The sequence below is a fragment of the Ascaphus truei genome, chromosome 6 (genome assembly GCF_040206685.1).
Source record: "Ascaphus truei isolate aAscTru1 chromosome 6, aAscTru1.hap1, whole genome shotgun sequence".
Lineage (NCBI taxonomy): Eukaryota > Metazoa > Chordata > Amphibia > Anura > Ascaphidae > Ascaphus > Ascaphus truei.
In genome coordinates, this window is record NC_134488.1 from 140,200,724 (window position 1) to 140,220,952 (window position 20,229).

At 55.3% G+C, this 20,229-nt stretch overlaps 1 protein-coding gene across 2 annotated transcripts in view; it reads left to right on the forward strand.

The window, feature by feature from the left end:
- Positions 1-18,619, forward strand: part of LOC142497990 (guanylate-binding protein 7-like) — a 77,870-nt gene extending 59,251 nt beyond the window's left edge. For both annotated transcript variants that reach the window (XM_075606495.1, XM_075606496.1), the window contains exons 10-11: positions 5,748-5,941; positions 18,401-18,619. In XM_075606495.1, the coding sequence (XP_075462610.1) occupies positions 5,748-5,941; positions 18,401-18,523 (317 nt within the window). In that variant the 3' untranslated portion in view covers positions 18,524-18,619. The remainder of the gene's footprint in view (positions 1-5,747; positions 5,942-18,400) is intronic.
- Positions 18,620-20,229: the final 1,610 nt, after the last annotated feature.

Here is a 20,229-nt window from a genome sequence, read left to right on the forward strand (position 1 = left end):
GGAAGATGCAGGGAGCAGTGTGAGAGCGCTGGATGTGGGGGAGATGCAGAGAGCAGTGTAAGAGCACTGGGTGTGGGGGAGATGCAGGGAGCAGTGTAAGAGCGCTGGGTGTGGGGGCGATGCATGGAGCAGTGTAAGAGCGCTGGGTGTGGGGGAGATGCAGGGAGCAGTGTGAGAGAGCTGGGTGTGGGGGAGATGCAGGGAGCAGTGTGAGAGAGCTGGGTGTGGGGAAGATGCAGGGAGCAGTGTGAGAGAGCTGGGTGTGGGGAAGATGCAGGGAGCAGTGTGAGAGCGCTGGATGTGGGGGGGATGCAGGGAGCAGTGTGAGAGCGCTGGGTGTGGGGGAGATGCAGGGAGCAGTGTAAGAGCGATGGGTGTGGGGGAGATGCAGGGAGCAGTGTAAGAGAGCTGGGTGTGGGGGAGATGGAGGGAGCAGTGTAAGAGAGCTGGGTGTGGGGGAGATGCAGGGAGCAGTGTAAGAGCGCTGGGTGTGAGGGAGATGCAGGGAGCAGTGTAAGAGCGTTGGGTGTGGGGGGGATGCAGGGAGCAGTGTAAGAGAGCTGGGTGTGGGGGAGATGCAGGGAGCAGTGTAAGAGCGTTGGGTGTGGGGGGGATGCAGGGAGCAGTGTGAGAGCGCTGGGTGTGGGGGAGATGCAGGGAGCAGTGTAAGAGCGCTGGGTGTGGGGGAGATGCAGGGAGCAGTGTGAGAGCGCTGGGTGTGGGGGAGATGCAGGGAGCAGTGTAAGAGAGCTGGGTGTGGGGGAGATGCAGGGAGCAGTGTGAGAGCGCTGGGTGTGGGGGAGATGCAGGGAGCAGTGTAAGAGCGTTGGTGTGGGGGAGATGCAGGGAGCAGTGTAAGAGCGCTGGGTGTGGGGGAGATGCAGGGAGCAGTGTAAGAGCACTGGGTGTGGGGGAGGTGCAGGGAGCAGTGTAAGAGCGCTGGGTGTGGGGGAGATGCAGGGAGCAGTGTGAGAGCGCTGGGTGTGGGGGAGATACAGGGAGCAGTGTGAGAGCGCTGGGTGTGGGGGAGATGCAGGGAGCAGTTTGAGAGCGCTTGGTGTGGGGGAGATGCAGGGAGCAGTGTAAGAGCGCTGGGTGTGGGGGAGATGCAGGGAGCAGTGTAAGAGCGCTGGGTGTGGGGGAGATACAGGGAGCAGGGTAAGAGCGCTGGGTGTGGGGGAGATGCAGGGAGCAGTGTAAGAGCGCTGGGTGTGGGGGAGATGCAGGGAGCAGTGTGAGAGCGCTGGGTGTGGGGGAGATGCAGGGAGCAGTGTAAGAGAGCTGGGTGTGGGGGACATGCAGGGAGCAGTGTAAGAGCACTGGGTGTGGGGGAGGTGCAGGGAGCAGTGTAAGAGCGCTGGGTGTGGGGGAGATGCAGGGAGCAGTGTGAGAGCGCTGGGTGTGGGGGAGATACAGGGAGCAGTGTGAGAGCGCTGGGTGTGTGGGAGATGCAGGGAGCAGCTTGAGAGCGCTTGGTGTGGGGGAGATGCAGGGAGCAGTGTAAGAGAGCTGGGTGTGGGGGAGATGCAGGGAGCAGTGTAAGAGCGCTGGGTGTGGGGGAGATGCAGGGAGCAGTGTGAGAGCGCTGGGTGTGGGGGAGATGCAGGGAGCAGTGTAAGACCGCTGGGTGTGGGGGAGATGCAGGGAGCAGTGTAAGAGCGCTGGGTGTGGGGGAGATGCAGGGAGCAGTGTGAGAGAGCTGGGTGTGGGGAAGATGCAGGGAGCAGTGTGAGAGCGCTGGATGTGGGGGAGATGCAGAGAGCAGTGTAAGAGCGCTGGGTGTGGGGGAGATGCAGGGAGCAGTGTAAGAGCGCTGGGTGTGGGGGCGATGCATGGAGCAGTGTAAGAGCGCTGGGTGTGGGGGAGATGCAGGGAGCATTGTGAGAGAGCTGGGTGTGGGGGAGATGCAGGGAGCAGTGTGAGAGAGCTGGGTGTGGGGAAGATGCAGGGAGCAGTGTGAGAGAGCTGGGTGTGGGGAAGATGCAGGGAACAGTGTGAGAGCGCTGGATGTGGGGGGGATGCAGGGAGCAGTGTGAGAGCGCTGGGTGTGGGGGAGATGCAGGGAGCAGTGTAAGAGCGCTGGGTGTGGGGGACATGCAGGGAGCAGTGTAAGAGAGCTGGGTGTGGGGGAGATGGAGGGAGCAGTGTAAGAGAGCTGGGTGTGGGGGAGATGCAGGGAGCAGTGTAAGAGCGCTGGGTGTGAGGGAGATGCAGGGAGCAGTGTAAGAGCGTTGGGTGTGGGGGGGATGCAGGGAGCAGTGTAAGAGAGCTGGGTGTGGGGGAGATGCAGGGAGCAGTGTAAGAGCGTTGGGTGTGGGGGGGATGCAGGGAGCAGTGTGAGAGCGCTGGGTGTGGGGGAGATGCAGGGAGCAGTGTAAGAGAGCTGGGTGTGGGGGAGATACAGGGAGCAGTGTAAGAGCGCTGGGTGTGGGGGAGATGCAGGGAGCAGTGTGAGAGCGCTGGGTGTGGGGGAGATGCAGGGAGCAGTGTAAGAGCGCTGGGTGTGGGGGAGATGCAGGGAGCAGTGTAAGAGCGCTGGGTGTGGGGGAGATGCAGGGAGGAGTGTGAGAGAGCTGGGTGTGGGGGAGATGCAGGGAGCAGTGTGAGAGCGCTGGGTGTGGGGGAGATGCAGAGAGCAGTGTAAGAACGCTGGGTGTGGGGGAGATGCAGGGACCAGTGTAAGAGCGCTGGGTGTGGGGGAGATGCAGGGAGAAGTGTAAGAGCGCTGGGTGTGGGGGAGATTTAGGGAGCAGTGTAAGAGCGCTGGGTGTGGGGGAGATGCAGGGAGCAGTGTAAGAGCGCTGGGTGTGGGGGAGATGCAGGGAGCAGTGTAAGAGCGCTGGGTGTGGGGGAGATGCAGGGAACAGTGTAAGAGCGCTGGGTATGGGGGAGATGCAGGGAGCAGTGTAAGAGCGCTGGGTATGGGGGAGATGAAGGGAGCAGTGTAAGAGCGCTGGGTGTGGGGGAGATGCAGGGAGCAGTGTGAGAGCGCTGGGTGTGGGGGAGATGCAGGGAGCAGTGTGAGAGCGCTGGGTGTGGGGGAAATGCAGGGAGCAGTGTAAGAGCGCTGGGTGTGAGGGAGATGCAGGGAGCAGTGTAAGAGCGTTGGGTGTGGGGGGGATGCAGGGAGTAGTGTGAGAGCGCTGGGTGTGGGGGAGATGCAGGGAGCAGTGTAAGAGAGCTGGGTGTGGGGGAGATGCAGGGAGCAGTGTAAGAGCGCTGGGTGTGGGGGAGATGCAGGGAGCAGTGTGAGAGCGCTGGGTGTGGGGGAGATGCAGGGAGCAGTGTAAGAGCGCTGGGTGTGAGGGAGATGCAGGGAGCAGTGTAAGAGCGCTGGGTGTGGGGGAGATGCAGGGAGCAGTGTAAGAGAGCTGGGTGTGGGGGAGATGCAGGGAGCACTGTAAGAGCGCTTGGTGTGGGGGAGATGCAGGGAGCAGTGTGAGAGCGCTGGGTGTGGGGGAGATGCAGGGAGCAGTGTAAGACCGCTGGGTGTGGGGGAGATGCAGGGAGCAGTGTAAGAGCGCTGGGTGTGGGGGAGATGCAAGGAGCAGTGTGAGAGAGCTGAGTGTGGGGGAGATGCAGGGAGCAGTGTGAGAGCGCTGGGTGTGGGGGAGATGCAGAGAGCAGTGTAAGAGCGCTGGGTGTGGGGGAGATGCAGGGAGCAGTGTAAGAGCGCTGGGTGTGGGGGAGATGCAGGGAGAAGTGTAAGAGCGCTGGGTGTGGGGGAGATGCAGGGAGCAGTGTAAGAGCGCTGGGTGTGGGGGAGATGCAGGGAGAAGTGTAAGAGTGCTGGGTGTGGGGGAGATGCAGGGAGCAGTGTAAGAGCGCTGGGTGTGGGGGAGATGCAGGGAGCAGTGTGAGAGCGCTGGGTGTGGGGGAGATGCATGGAGCAGTTTAAGAGCGCTGGGTGTGTGTGAGCAGCAGGGAGCAGTGTGAGAGCACTGGGTGTGGGGGAGATGCAGGGAGCAGTGTGAGAGCGCTGGGTGTGGGGGAGATGCAGGGAGCAGTGTGAGAGCGCTGGGTGTGGGGGAGATGCAGGGAGCAGTGTAAGAGCGCTGGGTGTGGGGGAGATGCAGGGAGCAGTGTGAGAGCGCTGGGTGTGGGGGAGATGCAGGGAGCAGTGTAAGAGCGCTGGGTGTGTGTGAGCTGCAGGGAGAAGTGTGAGAGCGCTGGGTGTGGGGGAGATGCAGGGAGCAGTGTGAGAGCGCTGGGTGTGGGGGAGATGCTGGGAGCAGTGTAAGAGCGCTGGGTGTGGGGGAGATGCAGGGAGCAGTGTGAGAGCGCTGGGTGTGGGGGAGATGCAGGGAGCAGTGTGAGAGCACTGGGTGTGGGGGAGATGCATGGAGTAGTGTAAGAGCGCTGGGTGTGGGGGAGATGCAGGGAGCAGTGTAAGAGAGCTGGGTGTGGGGGAGATGCAGGGAGCAGTGTGAGAGCGCTGGGTGTGGGGGAGATGCAGGGAGCAGTGTGAGAGCGCTGGGTATGGGGGAGATGCAGGGAGCAGTGTAAGAGCGCTGGGTGTGGGGGAGATGCAGGGAGCAGTGTGAGAGCGCTGGGTGTGGGGGAGATGCAGGGAGCAGTGTGAGAGCGCTGGGTGTGGGGGAGATGCAGGGAGCAGTGTGAGAGCGCTTGGTGTGGGGGAGATGCAGGGAGCAGTGTAAGAGCGTTGGTGTGGGGGAGATGCAGGGAGCAGTGTAAGAGCGCTGGGTGTGAGGGAGATGCAGGTAGCAGTGTAAGAGCGTTGTGTGTGGGGGGGATGCAGGGAGCAGTGTGAGAGTGCTGGGTGTGGGGGAGATGCAGGGAGCAGTGTGAGAGCGCTGGGTGTGGGGGAGATGCAGGGAGCAGTGTGAGAGCGCTGGGTATGGGGGAGATGCAGGGAGCAGTGTGAGAGCGCTGGGTTTGGGGGAGATGCAGGGAGTTGTGTAAGAGCGCTGGGTGTGGGGGCGATGCAGGGAGCAGTGTAAGAGTGCTGGGTGTGGGGGAGATACGGGGAGCAGTGTGAGAGCGCTGGATGTGAGGGAGATGCAGGGTGCAGTGTGAGAGCGCTGGGTATGGGGGAGATGCAGGGAGCAGTGTGAGAGCGCTGGGTGTGGGGGAGATGCAGGGAGCAGTGTAAGAGCGCTGGGTGTGGGGGAGCTGCAGGGAGCAGTGTGAGAGCGCTGGGTGTGGGGGAGATGCAGGGAGCAGTGTGAGAGCGCTGGGTGTGGGGGAGATGCAGGGAGCAGTGTGAGAGCGCTGGGTTTGGGGGAGATGCAGGGAGCAGTGTGAGACCGCTGGGTGTGGGGGAGATGCAGGGAGCAGTGTGAGAGCGCTGGGTGTGGGGGAGATGCAGGGAGCAGTGTAAGAACGCTGGGTGTGGGGGAGATGCAGGGAGCAGTGTGAGAACGCTGGGTGTGGGGGAGATGCAGGGAGCAGTGTAAGAACGCTGGGTGTGGGGGAGATGCAGGGAGCAGTGTAAGAACGCTGGGTGTGGGGGAGATGCAGGGAGCAGTGTGAGAACGCTGGATGTGGGGGAGATGCAGGGAGCAGTGTGAGAGCGCTGGGTGTGGGGGAGATGCAGGGAGCAGTGTAAGAACGCTGGGTGTGGGGGAGATGCAGGGAGCAGTGTGAGAACGCTGGGTGTGGGGGAGATGCAGGGAGCAGTGTGAGAGCGCTGGGTGATGCAGGGAGTAGTGTAAAAGCGCTGGATGTGGAGAGGCGCCGCTTGTGATGTAGAGTATGTTCCATATTTATATAAACTCCCTCCCCAGAGCAGCGATCCCAGGCTGAGGCTGCAGAGAGGGACAGACAGATCCTGCAGGAGAATAACGGACGTCTGCAGCAGCTCATGGAAGATGAGAAGAGAAGTAATGAGCAGCATGAGAAGATGCTGAGGGAGAAGATGGAAGAGGAAAGACTCAGAATGATAAGAGAGAATGAATGGCTGATTGAACAGAAACTGAAGGTAAGGTATACCAGAGACACACACAGTAATCCTGTTAGAAAGATATAGAATAGCGCTGACTGTAATGCTTATGTAACATTCCCTGCACGGCTTAGGCCTTTAAACAGTGCGGAGGCGCGCTGAGGCTCAGGGAAAGCGGTGCTTTCCCTGGCCTTACACAGCGCGCCATCAGGGGCCGGGGGTGGGACGGGGTCGGGACAATGGCGGGCCAGTGACTTCACGGAGCTGGTTCGCCCTCGTTGGGTGAACCGCTCACGTGACCGGCCCTGCGCTCCGGCAAGCGGGGAAATTTCAAAACGCCGTCAGACACGCGCTTCCCCAGGCGTGCTGACGCGTGCGCGAGCCCCTGCTAAAGCCGCTCTCATTGCGGCTGCAGGGGCTCAGTGCCGAGCAGCAGCGCGGGTCAGCACGGGTCAACGCATAAGCGCTGACCATGTCCCAGGCCTTAGGGCCGTTTTATAGTGGCGGGCGCGTGCTGCGCCGTGCGCGTGGATTTTTATTTTGCTGACGTTAGTCAGCCTTTCTATAGAAGGGCCGCGCACGCACGGCAGGGAGACGGGAGCCGACAGGGAGCGGCGAAGATGAAGAAATTAATCTTTTCGCGCCGCTGCCTGCGCTCAAATGTATGTATATGTGTGTATGTGTGTGTGTGTGTGTGTGCGTGTGTGTGTGTGTGTGTGTGTGTGTGTGTGTGTATGTATGTACAGTATGCATGAATGCGTGTATGCATGTATGCGTGTTTGTATGGATGTGTGCGTGTGTGCGTGTGCGTGTGCGTGTGTAAATAACTGCAGAAGTAAAAAAATAAATATGTATTAAAGTTTTTTTTTTTCTTTAAAAAAATCTATCTAGGACTTACATTCCCTCACACAACCCATGCACACACATATACACACATATACACACATATACACACATATACACACATATACACACATATACACACATATACACACACACACACATTACCTGCAGCTCCCGGCACTATATACAGGAAAAGCATGCTGCACGCGCGTTCGCATAGGAACGCGCGGCCGCACTGCCGCATCCTGTATATAACAGCCCTTACATAGTTTCACCACTGTTCTCTGTGCCATCTGTATCCTCTTCCCGAGCTGTCCCCTGCCTCAGCCTGCTGGGAAGATTCCGCAGTGTCACTATCTCCTGTTACCTGAACCGTCCCGCTGCTGTGTGGCAGTGACAGTGTTCTATCTCCTCCTGTCCCCCGCTGGGAAGATTCTGCAGCGTCACTAACTCCTGTTACCTGAACCGTCCCGCTGCTGTGTGACAGTGACAGTGTTCTATCTCCTCCTGTCCCCCGCTGGGAAGATTCTGCAGCGTCACTAACTCCTGTTACCTGAACCGTCCCGCTGCTGTGTGACAGTGACAGTGTTCTATCTCCTCCTGTCCCCCGCTGGGAAGATTCTGCAGCGTCACTAACTCCTGTTACCTGAACCGTCCCGCTGCTGTGTGACAGTGACAGTGTTCTATCTCCTCCTGTCCCCCGCTGGGAAGATTCCGCAGCGTCACTAACTCCTGTTACCTGAACCGTCCCGCTGCTGTGTGACAGTGACAGTGTTCTATCTCCTCCTGTCCCCCGCTGGGAAGATTCTGCAGCGTCACTAACTCCTGTTACCTGAACCGTCCCGCTGCTGTGTGACAGTGACAGTGTTCTATCTCCTCCTGTCCCCCGCTGGGAAGGTTCTGCAGCGTCACTAACTCCTGTTACCTGAACCGTCCCGCTGCTGTGTGACAGTGACAGTGTTCTATCTCCTCCTGTCCCCTCTGGGAAGATGCTGCAGTGTCACTATCTCCTGTTACCTGAACCGTCCCGCTGCTGTGAGACAGTGACAGTGTTCTATCTCCTCCTGTCCCCCGCTGGGAAGATTCTGCAGTGTCACTAACTCCTGTTACCTGAACCGTCCCGCTGCTGTGTGACAGTGACAGTGTTCTATCTCCTCCTGTCCCCCGCTGGGAAGATTCTGCAGCGTCACTAACTCCTGTTACCTGAACCGTCCCGCTGCTGTGTGGCAGTGACAGTGTTCTATCTCCTCCTGTCCCCGCTGGGAAGATGCTGCAGTGTCACTAACTCCTGTTACCTGAACCGTCCCGCTGCTGTGTGACAGTGACAGTGTTCTATCTCCTCCTGTCCCCGCTGGGAAGATGCTGCAGTGTCACTAACTCCTGTTACCTGAACCGTCCCGCTGCTGTGTGGCAGTGATAGTGTTCTATCTCCTCCTGTCCCCCGCTGGGAAGATTCTGCAGCGTCACTAACTCCTGTTACCTGAACCGTCCCGCTGCTGTGTGACAGTGACAGTGTTCTATCTCCTCCTGTCCCCGCTGGGAAGATGCCGCAGTGTCACTAACTCCTGTTACCTGAACCGTCCCGCTGCTGTGTGACAGTGACAGTGTTCTATCTCCTCCTGTCCCCTCTGGGAAGATGCCGCAGCGTCACTAACTCCTGTTACCTGAACCGTCCCGCTGCTGTGTGACAGTGACAGTGTTCTATCTCCTCCTGTCCCCGCTGGGAAGATTCTGCAGCGTCACTAACTCCTGTTACCTGAACCGTCCCGCTGCTGTGTGACAGTGACAGTGTTCTATCTCCTCCTGTCCCCCGCTGGGAAGATGCCGCAGTGTCACTAACTCCTGTTACCTGAACCGTCCCGCTGCTGTGTGACAGTGACAGTGTTCTATCTCCTCCTGTCCCCGCTGGGAAGATTCCGCAGCGTCACTAACTCCTGTTACCTGAACCGTCCCGCTGCTGTGTGGCAGTGATAGTGTTCTATCTCCTCCTGTCACCCGCTGGGAAGATTCTGCAGCGTCACTAACTCCTGTTACCTGAACCGTCCCGCTGCTGTGTGACAGTGACAGTGTTCTATCTCCTCCTGTCCCCCGCTGGGAAGATGCTGCAGTGTCACTAACTCCTGTTACCTGAACCGTCCCGCTGCTGTGTGACAGTGACAGTGTTCTATCTCCTCCTGTCCCCGCTGGGAAGATTCCGCAGCGTCACTAACTCCTGTTACCTGAACCGTCCCGCTGCTGTGTGACAGTGACAGTGTTCTATCTCCTCCTGTCCCCCGCTGGGAAGATGCCGCAGCGTCACTAACTCCTGTTACCTGAACCGTCCCGTGCTGTGTGACAGTGACAGTGTTCTATCTCCTCCTGTCCCCGCTGGGAAGATGCTGCAGCGTCACTAACTCCTGTTACCTGAACCGTCCCGCTGCTGTGTGACAGTGACAGTGTTCTATCTCCTCCTGTCCCCCGCTGGGAAGATGCCGCAGTGTCACTAACTCCTGTTACCTGAACCGTCCCGCTGCTGTGTGGCAGTGACAGTGTTCTATCTCCTCCTGTCCCCGCTGGGAAGATGCTGCAGTGTCACTAACTCCTGTTACCTGAACCGTCCCGCTGCTGTGTGGCAGTGACAGTGTTCTATCTCCTCCTGTCCCCCGCTGGGAAGATGCTGCAGCGTCACTAACTCCTGTTACCTGAACCGTCCCGCTGCTGTGTGACAGTGACAGTGTTCTATCTCCTCCTGTCCCCGCTGGGAAGATGCTGCAGTGTCACTAACTCCTGTTACCTGAACCGTCCCGCTGCTGTGTGGCAGTGACAGTGTTCTATCTCCTCCTGTCCCCCGCTGGGAAGATGCTGCAGCGTCACTATCTCCTGTTACCTGAACCGTCCCGCTGCTGTGTGACAGTGACAGTGTTCTATCTCCTCCTGTCCCCCGCTGGGAAGATGCTGCAGCGTCACTAACTCCTGTTACCTGAACCGTCCCGCTGCTGTGTGACAGTGACAGTGTTCTATCTCCTCCTGTCCCCCGCTGGGAAGATGCTGCAGTGTCACTAACTCCTGTTACCTGAACCGTCCCGCTGCTGTGTGACAGTGACAGTGTTCTATCTCCTCCTGTCCCCCGCTGGGAAGATTCTGCAGCGTCACTAACTCCTGTTACCTGGACCATACCTGTCCCCTGCTGGGTCTTGTACTACTCTCTGTCTGTTGTCAATATCACCACCTCGGGTACGGAATGCCATCACGGGGCCTGGCTATGGACACACCAATGGGGCTGTCCAACTCTGTCTCGGGACTGGGGTTTGGGGAGCTCCTTGAAGGCATAGGCATGTGAATTATAAGTGTAGTGGGGAGCCATTCCTGAGGACTCAATCTAAATAGAGCGCTGTCTTTACCTATAAAGGGGATCCTTATCATTTTCTAGACATGTTGTTAAGATTGTGCTCGCCACAAACCGGGACCGGACCGCGGGGCTGAGATAGGGTTATATAATCACTGACCTTAGTCTGCGCAGACTGATCCAGAGTGCGCAGTTCATAGTCGTACGTAGCAGGGTCAGGATTGGAGAAGGCAGCATCGTCGTTATTGAAGCCAAAGTCGGGGTAGGAGAAGACAGGACAATCGATGGCCGAAGCAGGGTCAGGATAGAAGACATCCGGGTGGTCGTAGTCGTAGCAAGGAATCGGCAACAGGTAGTCAGGAGTTCCCCGCTTCAGCTTAGGAGCGTGAGCGCGGGAGTGGCCTCTGTGCGAGGAGCGGCCTCGGCCCATGACGCCGTTCTCAGCAGGGGGAGACAGCAGGCTGGCCAAAGTACACCGCGGGGCAGCGTCGGGGTAACCATCGCTGCAGCACAGAAGTCCAAGGCAGGCCTCTGCATGGAGATTAGCAGCACAGTTATCCTCTTAAGGCCATACTTATCCCAAAGGGGAGTTGCACTCTATAAAACAATTCCTAAATACGTTTAGTGTCTGATTTGCAACCACTACCATCTTCATAAAGCAGATTCAGGTCAAACTGATGAGTCTTACAGAATGTAACAGTCGTGTTTAAGCGGTTCCTCTGCTCCGCCATCTCTTCTAATCTGTTTCATGTTCCTGGGAATCCACCTCATTAAGTGGATAGGAAGCTGTCACTGAGGTGCTCATTTGCATGTCACTACCCAGAATCCTTCTCTGCAGCCGCACCTCTGTGTGATATTTACCGATGAGGGGAATAATGCAGTTTTGTTTTGCTAAAAAAAAAAAATGAAGCTATCGAGAGCCTCAGAAGCGAAGTAAACTAAGGAGCCTATTCCGGCAGCTTCCATGTTATCACCGCAACATCGAACGCACTGGCAAACTCCTACCGTGCGGTGTGAAATTTGCGTAAAAACCGTATTCAGTAAAATATGTCGCTTGATACAAAAATGACATACCGCACGAGTTTGTAGTTGCTTTACAAGTGAAATGATCTGAACGGCGTAGGTTTATTTTGTTCTGGTTTATCTGATTGGCCGGCTTTGCCAGCCAATCAGTTTAACGGCAACCCTACTTAGTTAGAACCAAAAACGACAAAAAGGAACCAGACAAATATCAAAATAAACCCATAGCAAGTGCACTGCAAAAGAGAATGAAGAGCAATAAATATGAAGGGTTAATATTAAAAAAAATTCATATGGGGGATACCGAGCAGGGCGCCCACTGTCATATGGGGGATACCGAGCAGGGCGCCCACTGTCATATGGGGGATACCGAGCAGGGCGCCCACTGTCATATGGGGGATACCGAGCAGGGCGCCCACTGTCATATGGGGGATAGCGAGCAGGGCGCCCACTGTCATATGGGGGATACCGAGCAGGGCGCCCACTGTCATATGGGGGATACCGAGCAGGGCGCCCACTGTCATATGGGGGATAGCGAGCAGGGCGCCCACTGTCATATGGGGGATACCGAGCAGGGCGCCCACTGTCATATGGGGGATACCGAGCAGGGCGCCCACTGTCATATGGGGGATACCGAGCAGGGCGCCCACTGTCATATGGGGGATACCGAGCAGGGCGCCCACTGTCATATGGGGGATACCGAGCAGGGCGCCCACTGTCATATGGGGGATACCGAGCAGGGCGCCCACTGTCATATGGGGGATAGCGAGCAGGGCGCCCACTGTCATATGGGGGATAGCGAGCAGGGCGCCCACTGTCATATGGGGGATACCGAGCAGGGCGCCCACTGTCATATGGGGGATAGCGAGCAGGGCGCCCACTGTCATATGGGGGATACCGAGCAGGGCGCCCACTGTCATATGGGGGATACCGAGCAGGGCGCCCACTGTCATATGGGGGATACCGAGCAGGGCGCCCACTGTCATATGGGGGATAGCGAGCAGGGCGCCCACTGTCATATGGGGGATAGCGAGCAGGGCGCCCACTGTCATATGGGGGATACCGAGCAGGGCGCCCACTGTCATATGGGGGATACCGAGCAGGGCGCCCACTGTCATATGGGGGATACCGAGCAGGGCGCCCACTGTCATATGGGGGATATCGAGCAGGGCGCCCACTGTCATATGGGGGATACCGAGCAGGGCGCCCACTGTCATATGGGGGATACCGAGCAGGGCGCCCACTGTCATATGGGGGATACCGAGCAGGGCGCCCACTGTCATATGGGGGATACCGAGCAGGGCGCCCACTGTCATATGGGGGATACCGAGCAGGGCGCCCACTGTCATATGGGGGATAGCGAGCAGGGCGCCCACTGTCATATGGGGGATACCGAGCAGGGCGCCCACTGTCATATGGGGGATATCGAGCAGGGCGCCCACTGTCATATGGGGGATACCGAGCAGGGCGCCCACTGTCATATGGGGGATACCGAGCAGGGCGCCCACTGTCATATGGGGGATAGCGAGCAGGGCGCCCACTGTCATATGGGGGATAGCGAGCAGGGCGCCCACTGTCATATGGGGGATATCGAGCAGGGCGCCCACTGTCATATGGGGGATACCGAGCAGGGCGCCCACTGTCATATGGGGGATACCGAGCAGGGCGCCCACTGTCATATGGGGGATATCGAGCAGGGCGCCCACTGTCATATGGGGGATACCGAGCAGGGCGCCCACTGTCATATGGGGGATATCGAGCAGGGCGCCCACTGTCATATGGGGGATATCGAGCAGGGCGCCCACTGTCATATGGGGGATACCGAGCAGGGCGCCCACTGTCATATGGGGGATAGCGAGCAGGGCGCCCACTGTCATATGGGGGATAGCGAGCAGGGCGCCCACTGTCATATGGGGGATAGCGAGCAGGGCGCCCACTGTCATATGGGGGATATCGAGCAGGGCGCCCACTGTCATATGGGGGATACCGAGCAGGGCGCCCACTGTCATATGGGGGATAGCGAGCAGGGCGCCCACTGTCATATGGGGGATAGCGAGCAGGGCGCCCACTGTCATATGGGGGATACCGAGCAGGGCGCCCACTGTCATATGGGGGATACCGAGCAGGGCGCCCACTGTCATATGGGGGATACCAAGCAGGGCGCCCACTGTCATATGGGGGATACCGAGCAGGGCGCCCACTGGGAGGCAAATTCTGGGACCATCCCAGTGGGATCAGCGCACGTGTACTCTGCCCGGATACGGGAGTGCACCAGTGCCCTGATCATGGCCACGATGTTTGTTGGGACCTGCAGCTAACATCAAGGCATGACCAATCTGCAGGTCCTAACACTACCTGGAAGATGTACTGCGGTCTGTGGTGCGCGCATAACTGTGAGGGTCCAGGAGAGCGGTGTGGTCCGCGATGGTGTGGGGAACAGGACAGGCTTTTGGTGATATCTACTTGCTTCTCAGGGTGTCGGCGCCTCCAGATCCGGTGGGCTCCAGGGTTCCCAGAATCAGTCCCCACCAGAACAAACGTCTTGCACACCCCTGCCCAATAGACTGTAGACTCAGGCAGGGGTATATAAAAAGGGATGCTTTATTGATACATCCACTGAGGATGGTATTACAGCAGATGCAGAGTAGATTGATCTGGGTCCCAGACCTCTGGATGATGCTTGGCATTAGGGTAATATTGAGGCCTATTGCTCAGCTTTGATCTTGCCTCCACTCCTTACCCCAGAAGGACAGGAGCACACTCCCTGCTTCCTCACCCCAAGAAGGTGGGAGCTGAACTGCTATAATTTAGCACTTCCTCTCTGATGCACCAGAAGGGGAGGGCACAAGGTCTGTACCATGATTGGTTATACACAGACGCTTGTGTCACCTTCACTCCTGCTACTTAGAGTCAGCATGAGGGGGGTCAAAGCCCTAGGATAGCCTGCCACAGCCTGTAGCTACAAAGGACTCATGGCTATACGGAGAGTGGGGCGGGGCGAGCTTTAAACTCTGGGGAGGAGGAGCCACACCTCCAAACAACAACAGCTTCAATAACCCAGCAAGCTCCAGAACCCAAAAACCCCAAAACCCACCCTCACATCATATATACAGCATATATATTCTTGTGTCAAAAAGCAGTGCTACTGAGAGTTCTCATATAGACGAGAAAAGAGAGCCGGACAAACAAATATAAACAGTAACGGTAATCAGAGCACTGAAAATAGAAATAAAAGTGCAATAAATTAGGCGATTGAGAATAAAATAATCCAAAGTGGGGGATACCGAGCAGAGTACCCCACCTGACACCCATTAGGAGACAAACTATGAGACCACCCCAGCGGACGCGGCGCACGTGTACTCTGCCCAGATACGGGAGTGCACCAGCACCCGGAACATGGCCACGATGTTTTTTGGGACCTCCCTCTCCAAACACTGCTTCCTGGTCTTATAAATGGCTGGCTTAGCCAATGCCAGGAGCAGGCTGGCGAGGAGATCCCTGGGCTTATAAATGGCTAGCTTAGCCAATGCCAGGAGCAGGCTGGCGAGGAGATCCCTGGGCTTATAAATGGCTAGCTTAGCCAATGCCAGGAGCAGGCTGACGAGGAGATCCCTGGGCTTATAAATGGCTAGCTTAGCCAATGCCAGGAGCAGGCTGGCGAGGAGATCCCTGGGCTTATAAATGGCTAGCTTAGCCAATGCCAGGAGCAGGCTGGCGAGGAGATCCCTGGGCTTATAAATGGCTAGCTTAGCCAGTGCCAGGAGCAGGCTGGCGAGGAGATCCCTGGGCGTATAAATGGCTAGCTTAGCCAGTGCCAGGAGCAGGCTGGCGAGGAGATCCCTGGGCTTATAAATGGCTAGCTTAGCCAATGCCAGGAGCAGGCTCACGAGGAGATCCCTGGGCTTATTGTCCCGGGACACTGGGCACCCAAAAATAAAAAGGTGAGGGGAAAAGTGCAGCCAGAACTGCATGAGAAGGCCCCTCAAGGTGGATAAGAGGGGCTGCAGTCTGGCGCAGCTAAAATAAATATGGTATATGGACTCCCACTTGCCACAAAATGGGCAAGTGGTGGGGAAGTCCGTGAAATGAGCCAAGTACTATTCTGTGCTCAGTGCACTATGTAGGACTCTCCAACTCAGATTCCCGATGGGATCTGAGGTACCATGGGATATATTTTAAGATGTGTGACTCATTAAATATACTTTGTATAGACATTAGCATATTTCCCAGGGTACCTCGTGTATGTTCATTTTTTAGCCCAGGCCTAATTTTTTTGGAGAGAGGTTTGAGGGAACATATACACATCTGGAGAACCTATTAGGTTAGAAAGACTACAACCACCGCCCTGGAGGGGGTTTGCAATTCCTATCTGCCCTTTAGGTGGTGGTAACAAAATAAGCGTGTTTAAGATGTGATAAGCCCCTCAGCGGTACCTGAATAGTGGTTACTGACAAAAACATGCGAGTTTCTGACGTTTTTGAGCTACCCACGACTTGTCAGAGCAAGAGTGATAACGCTCGGTAAGAAGCTGTTTCCAAGAGATTGTGCCATGTTATCACTGCTTTCTGTATAGCTACACATGCAAACTCGCTTGGTAAGAGCACTTAACAAGCGTTAATATCACATATCTAAGTTACCTGAATAGGCCCTGTGATATAATCACTGTCCCTGAATAGGCTTGAGTGTTGCAGCTAGTGTTACATTGTTACATAGCAGATGAGGTTGAAAAAAGACATAGGTCCATAAAGTTCAACCTATGCTAAATTTAGACAACAGCTACAGTACTTTATCCTATATCTATACTTACTTATTGATCCAGATGAAGGCAAACAAAAAAAACCCATTAAGGGGAAAAATTAATTCCTTCCTGACTCCAAGAATTGGCAATCGAATTAATCCCTGGATCAACATCCTTCCCATGTACTGTATACTTATTTGGTATATCCCTGTATACCTTTCCTTTGTAAAAAGATGTCCAACCTTTTTTTTGAACAAATCTATTGTATCTGCCATCACAGTCTCCATGGGTAATGAATTCCACATTTTAACTGCCCTTTCTGTAAAGAACCCTTTCCTTTGTTGCTGGTGAAATCTCCTTTCCTCCAAACTAAACGGAGTGTGCTTTCCAGCCTATAGCTTCCCTCCCTATAGAAGCTGCTGTCAGCTACAGCTAATCAGGCTGGACTCCTGAATCAACAGGAGATTTAAAAGGCAGGAAGTGGCCTTCATGCAGAGAGATTGCTTTTCCGCAGAGAAGGGGGGGGGAGAGACAGAGTTCTCCCCAGCAAGGTGAAGCTGGAAGGCACCGTCCCCAAGGCTCGCTGGACAGTGGTCGTGGAGCCTGCTGTGACTGCCTGGGTTTGAATCCCAGAAGGAATATTGACGGACCTGAGACCGCACTGAAGTAGGGTTGTCCTATCCATATAGTTGGGCCTACCGAGGAGGGATTCTCTGAACTCACACAGGGTCCACAGGGAACTGCCTGGAGCCCCAACAGATAAGAGATAAACATTGTATTGCTGTGCCTAGAGACTGTGTATATTGTTTAGAGATAATAGTACATGTCTTGGGGTGGTAACCAGCTTAGCTGGTCACCCAGTTAGTAAGAGCTGCAGCTACGATGTAGTTAGACTCCGATGAAAGAGTAGGTGTTGTTTTTAGGATTTGTTTTGGACTTCAAGGGTTGGTGGGCCTGTTGGTGTATAATTTAACCCTGTAAATAAACCCTGTGCAGAGAAATGCCATGTATCCAGCCTTATTTAGGGACTGAAAGATATTGCAATGTGATGTTGGCATTACAGCCCCTATATGTGAGAGGCAGGGGGAGGACTTAAAGCTATAAAAGGTCCTATATGTGGTCATTATGTGACAAGACGTCCCAAGGGAAGATATATTCACAGGGTGTCCCTGTCCTACAGAGCTTACAATCTAAATGCATGTACTGTACATAAGTCTCTGTTACCCCCGTGTGCTGACGTTACCATTTATCTGTGTAACCCATGTTCCCCCCCCCACCAGACACAGATGCCATATCTAGGGTGTGTGAGGGCTGGCTACACGTGCTCGAGTGGTGCGTACCTGCCGGTAACAGGAGGGCCTGAGCTTCCCGCGGTGGTGTGGGGGACACAGGACCAGGCTTCTGGGGTAGTAGCCTCCATTCTCTTAGGGGTGGTGCAGCACCTCCATCCTCTATAACTTCCCAGGGATATGGGGTAGGACCCTTATAGAAGAATAACCCTGGTCCCAGGGTGGATGCTCCAGAATCACACACAGTCTCGGGTAAAATCAGCAATGTCTCTTTATTGTCTCTAGCTCGCACACAGCAGCAGCAGCACACAAGGCACTCCAAAGGTGTACCGGCCTTCTCCTCTCCTTTCCTCCAAGATGCACCCCAGCAGGATGGTCTGTGAGGGGCCTCAATACCCCAATGCCCACCTCAGAGGGTATCCTCTGGGTGGGGGTAGATCCTCCCCATCACCCCCTCATCAGGGTGAGGGCATTGGTCCACCGGAGCTCTGCTCTCTCTCCAAACTCATAGGCCAGAGTTCTCTCTCTCTCTCCTGCTCCCAGGAGAGAGCTCGACCTACTCCTCTCCTCCAACTCCCAGGACAGACTAGAACAGACAGTCACTCACAGGAACTGGCTACTAAATAGAGTCAGCCCCACCTCTCATGATGTCAGCAGAACATCCCCTCTGTCTCATGCCTGCAGCAGAGTTAGGGGCCTGCATCTATCACTCAAGGCAGGGCTTGCAAAGGGGGGAAACCCATGATTACTACTGGCGCCTGCCCTTAACAGGACTTACCACAGTAGGAGAAAGATATATATAGCCCGTGCTGTTTACAGGGGGCTACATCTGCTTTGGTTATTATTATTTAAATTAGGAGGGGGGGGGGCGAACTCTAGTGATGGGCCCCAGGAAATCTGTCTGCGGCCCCACCGACACAATGATTGTGCCCCAAGTCCCATACTATTCTATGTAATGGAGATTTATACATGTCCCCCTATGTACGATACAAAATAGCAACTCACATGTGGGAAACAAAAGGGTAAGGTGAGAGTGTGGGGAATCCCATTGGGTTTATTACAGGGATATAGTAAAGGAGCCAAGAGTTTAATTTCCACCATTTGTTACACATTTCCTGGGAACGTTTGCAAAGCGACAAATGACACATTTCCAGGAGTCCTGTTTCTCCAGCTATACAGTATGCGGCGTCTTTATCTAAATCCCCCATCCTTCTGTACTGGGGCCACGCTGAGCTCACCCCTCTCTCTGGCTCCTGTCTGATTCTCTCACTGTTTGTTTTCAGGAACAGGAAGCCACACTGAGCGCAGGATTCACCCAGAGGGCTGACGCTCTGCAAAGGGAGATTCAAGGTCTACGTAACCAAAGGCATTCTTCTTCCAGACGTTCCAAATGTGTCATCTCATAAAAGATAATGGCAGCATATTCTATAAAGGGCACAAATACTGATCCAGCAGATCCTATGGTTTTGTAAAAAAAACAATAAACTGGAAACTTATTAAAATGGTACCTATTTATGTTAACTAAATGCTTTAAGTATATTTATTAAATTAATTAAAAGTAATTTAATGATCTCAGGAGCAATTATAAAAGTAACGCAGCTTTTAGTATTATAAAATGATCACAAAATAAATTGTACATACAACTCTGCATTCAGCTGCTGGTGTGTGAGTATGAGTGGGCGTGTGTGTGTGTGTGTGGGCGTGTGTGTGTGGGCGTGTGTGTGTGTGTGTGAGCGTGTGTGTGTGTGCGTGCGTACATGAGTTTGTCAGACATTTAGAGAAGAAATCAATAAAATAAAGAGTAAACAGCAGACCTTTACGTACTGTAGCCCTCTTTTCTACGCTCTAGAGTGACTACGGGTACTGCACACACCTGTTGGCTCCAGGAGATCTGGGCCTCCGCTAACTGGGAGCCTGGGGTAATAGTGATCTTATTGGCAGCGCCTCCACTTACCCAGGATCCCCATCACGTACGATTCCCCTGGGCAAGAACAATAGCAACACGCATCAGATTGTAACAGTTTTACTGTAATGCACGAATAAACCCTTATTACTTAATCATGGCAAGAACACATATCACACATTCATTAACTTATACTATACTTATAACGCTAGTGGCTCGGCCACTCTCATAAGGAGAAATGTCTCTGTCCCGTCACCGCGTGCCCCCACACCGTGTCCATGTACTGTACTATGTATATAGGCTCAGTCCTTTGGCCACTCCACTTAGTGTCCCCAAAGAGTGTTCCCTAAGGCGGGATCAGCGCCTGTTGACCGGTGTTGGTGAACTTTAGTAAATACCTTCCGGTCACTGTGGTGACCGGTAATAACTTCACAAAGGATCCGCCGATCCAGCGCACTCTGTCCGATGTCACGATGCTCAGCAACCTGGTCCCAGACGACTAGCAGCAACCGCAGCTCCGCACACTGTGTCCCTATCTGGTATACAGTAAGGGCTGATGTCGCTATCACTACAGGGTTTCCCTGCAGCACCACAACCTACGGTGACTCAGGGGACATCCTGGGGCCTACAGGGAAGATCTAACCTGTGCAGGTGGGTCACGGACCCCCTGCACCCACACTACCTCTCCCCTTGCTCCTCCGGTGCCCTCTGACTAGCGTGGCCTCTCCCCCACGCTTCCCTTTCCTGCCTCCCGCAAATCCGGCCCTCCCATTCGCTCCCTGGCGTCAGGTGACTTCGCTAAGGCTCCTGGGAGATGTAGTTACTGGCTGAGCCTCCTCCTTATTGGCCAGCCGTTCGCTCGCTTGCACTGCGCATGCGCGACCTCTCTCTGCTCTGACAGGGCTTCTTACTATTGCGCAACAACATGGCGGCGCCCTATGCTGTCGGGCCGCCGCGGAACCTTCCAACACTCCCTCTGGAGACACGCTGCAGGAAAGGTAAAGCAAAATAACACATCACTACATACAATATGGTGGGTTCGAGGAACAGCCTTCCAGCAGAGGGGTGTGTGTGTGTGTGCGTGCGTGCGTGCATGCGTGTGTGTGTGTTCTTCCAGCAGAGGTGGAGGGGCTAATATCTAAAATATAATCTAAAAATGCACACAAAAAGAGATAGGATCCCGCACACACGTACATGCAAACAAGAGAT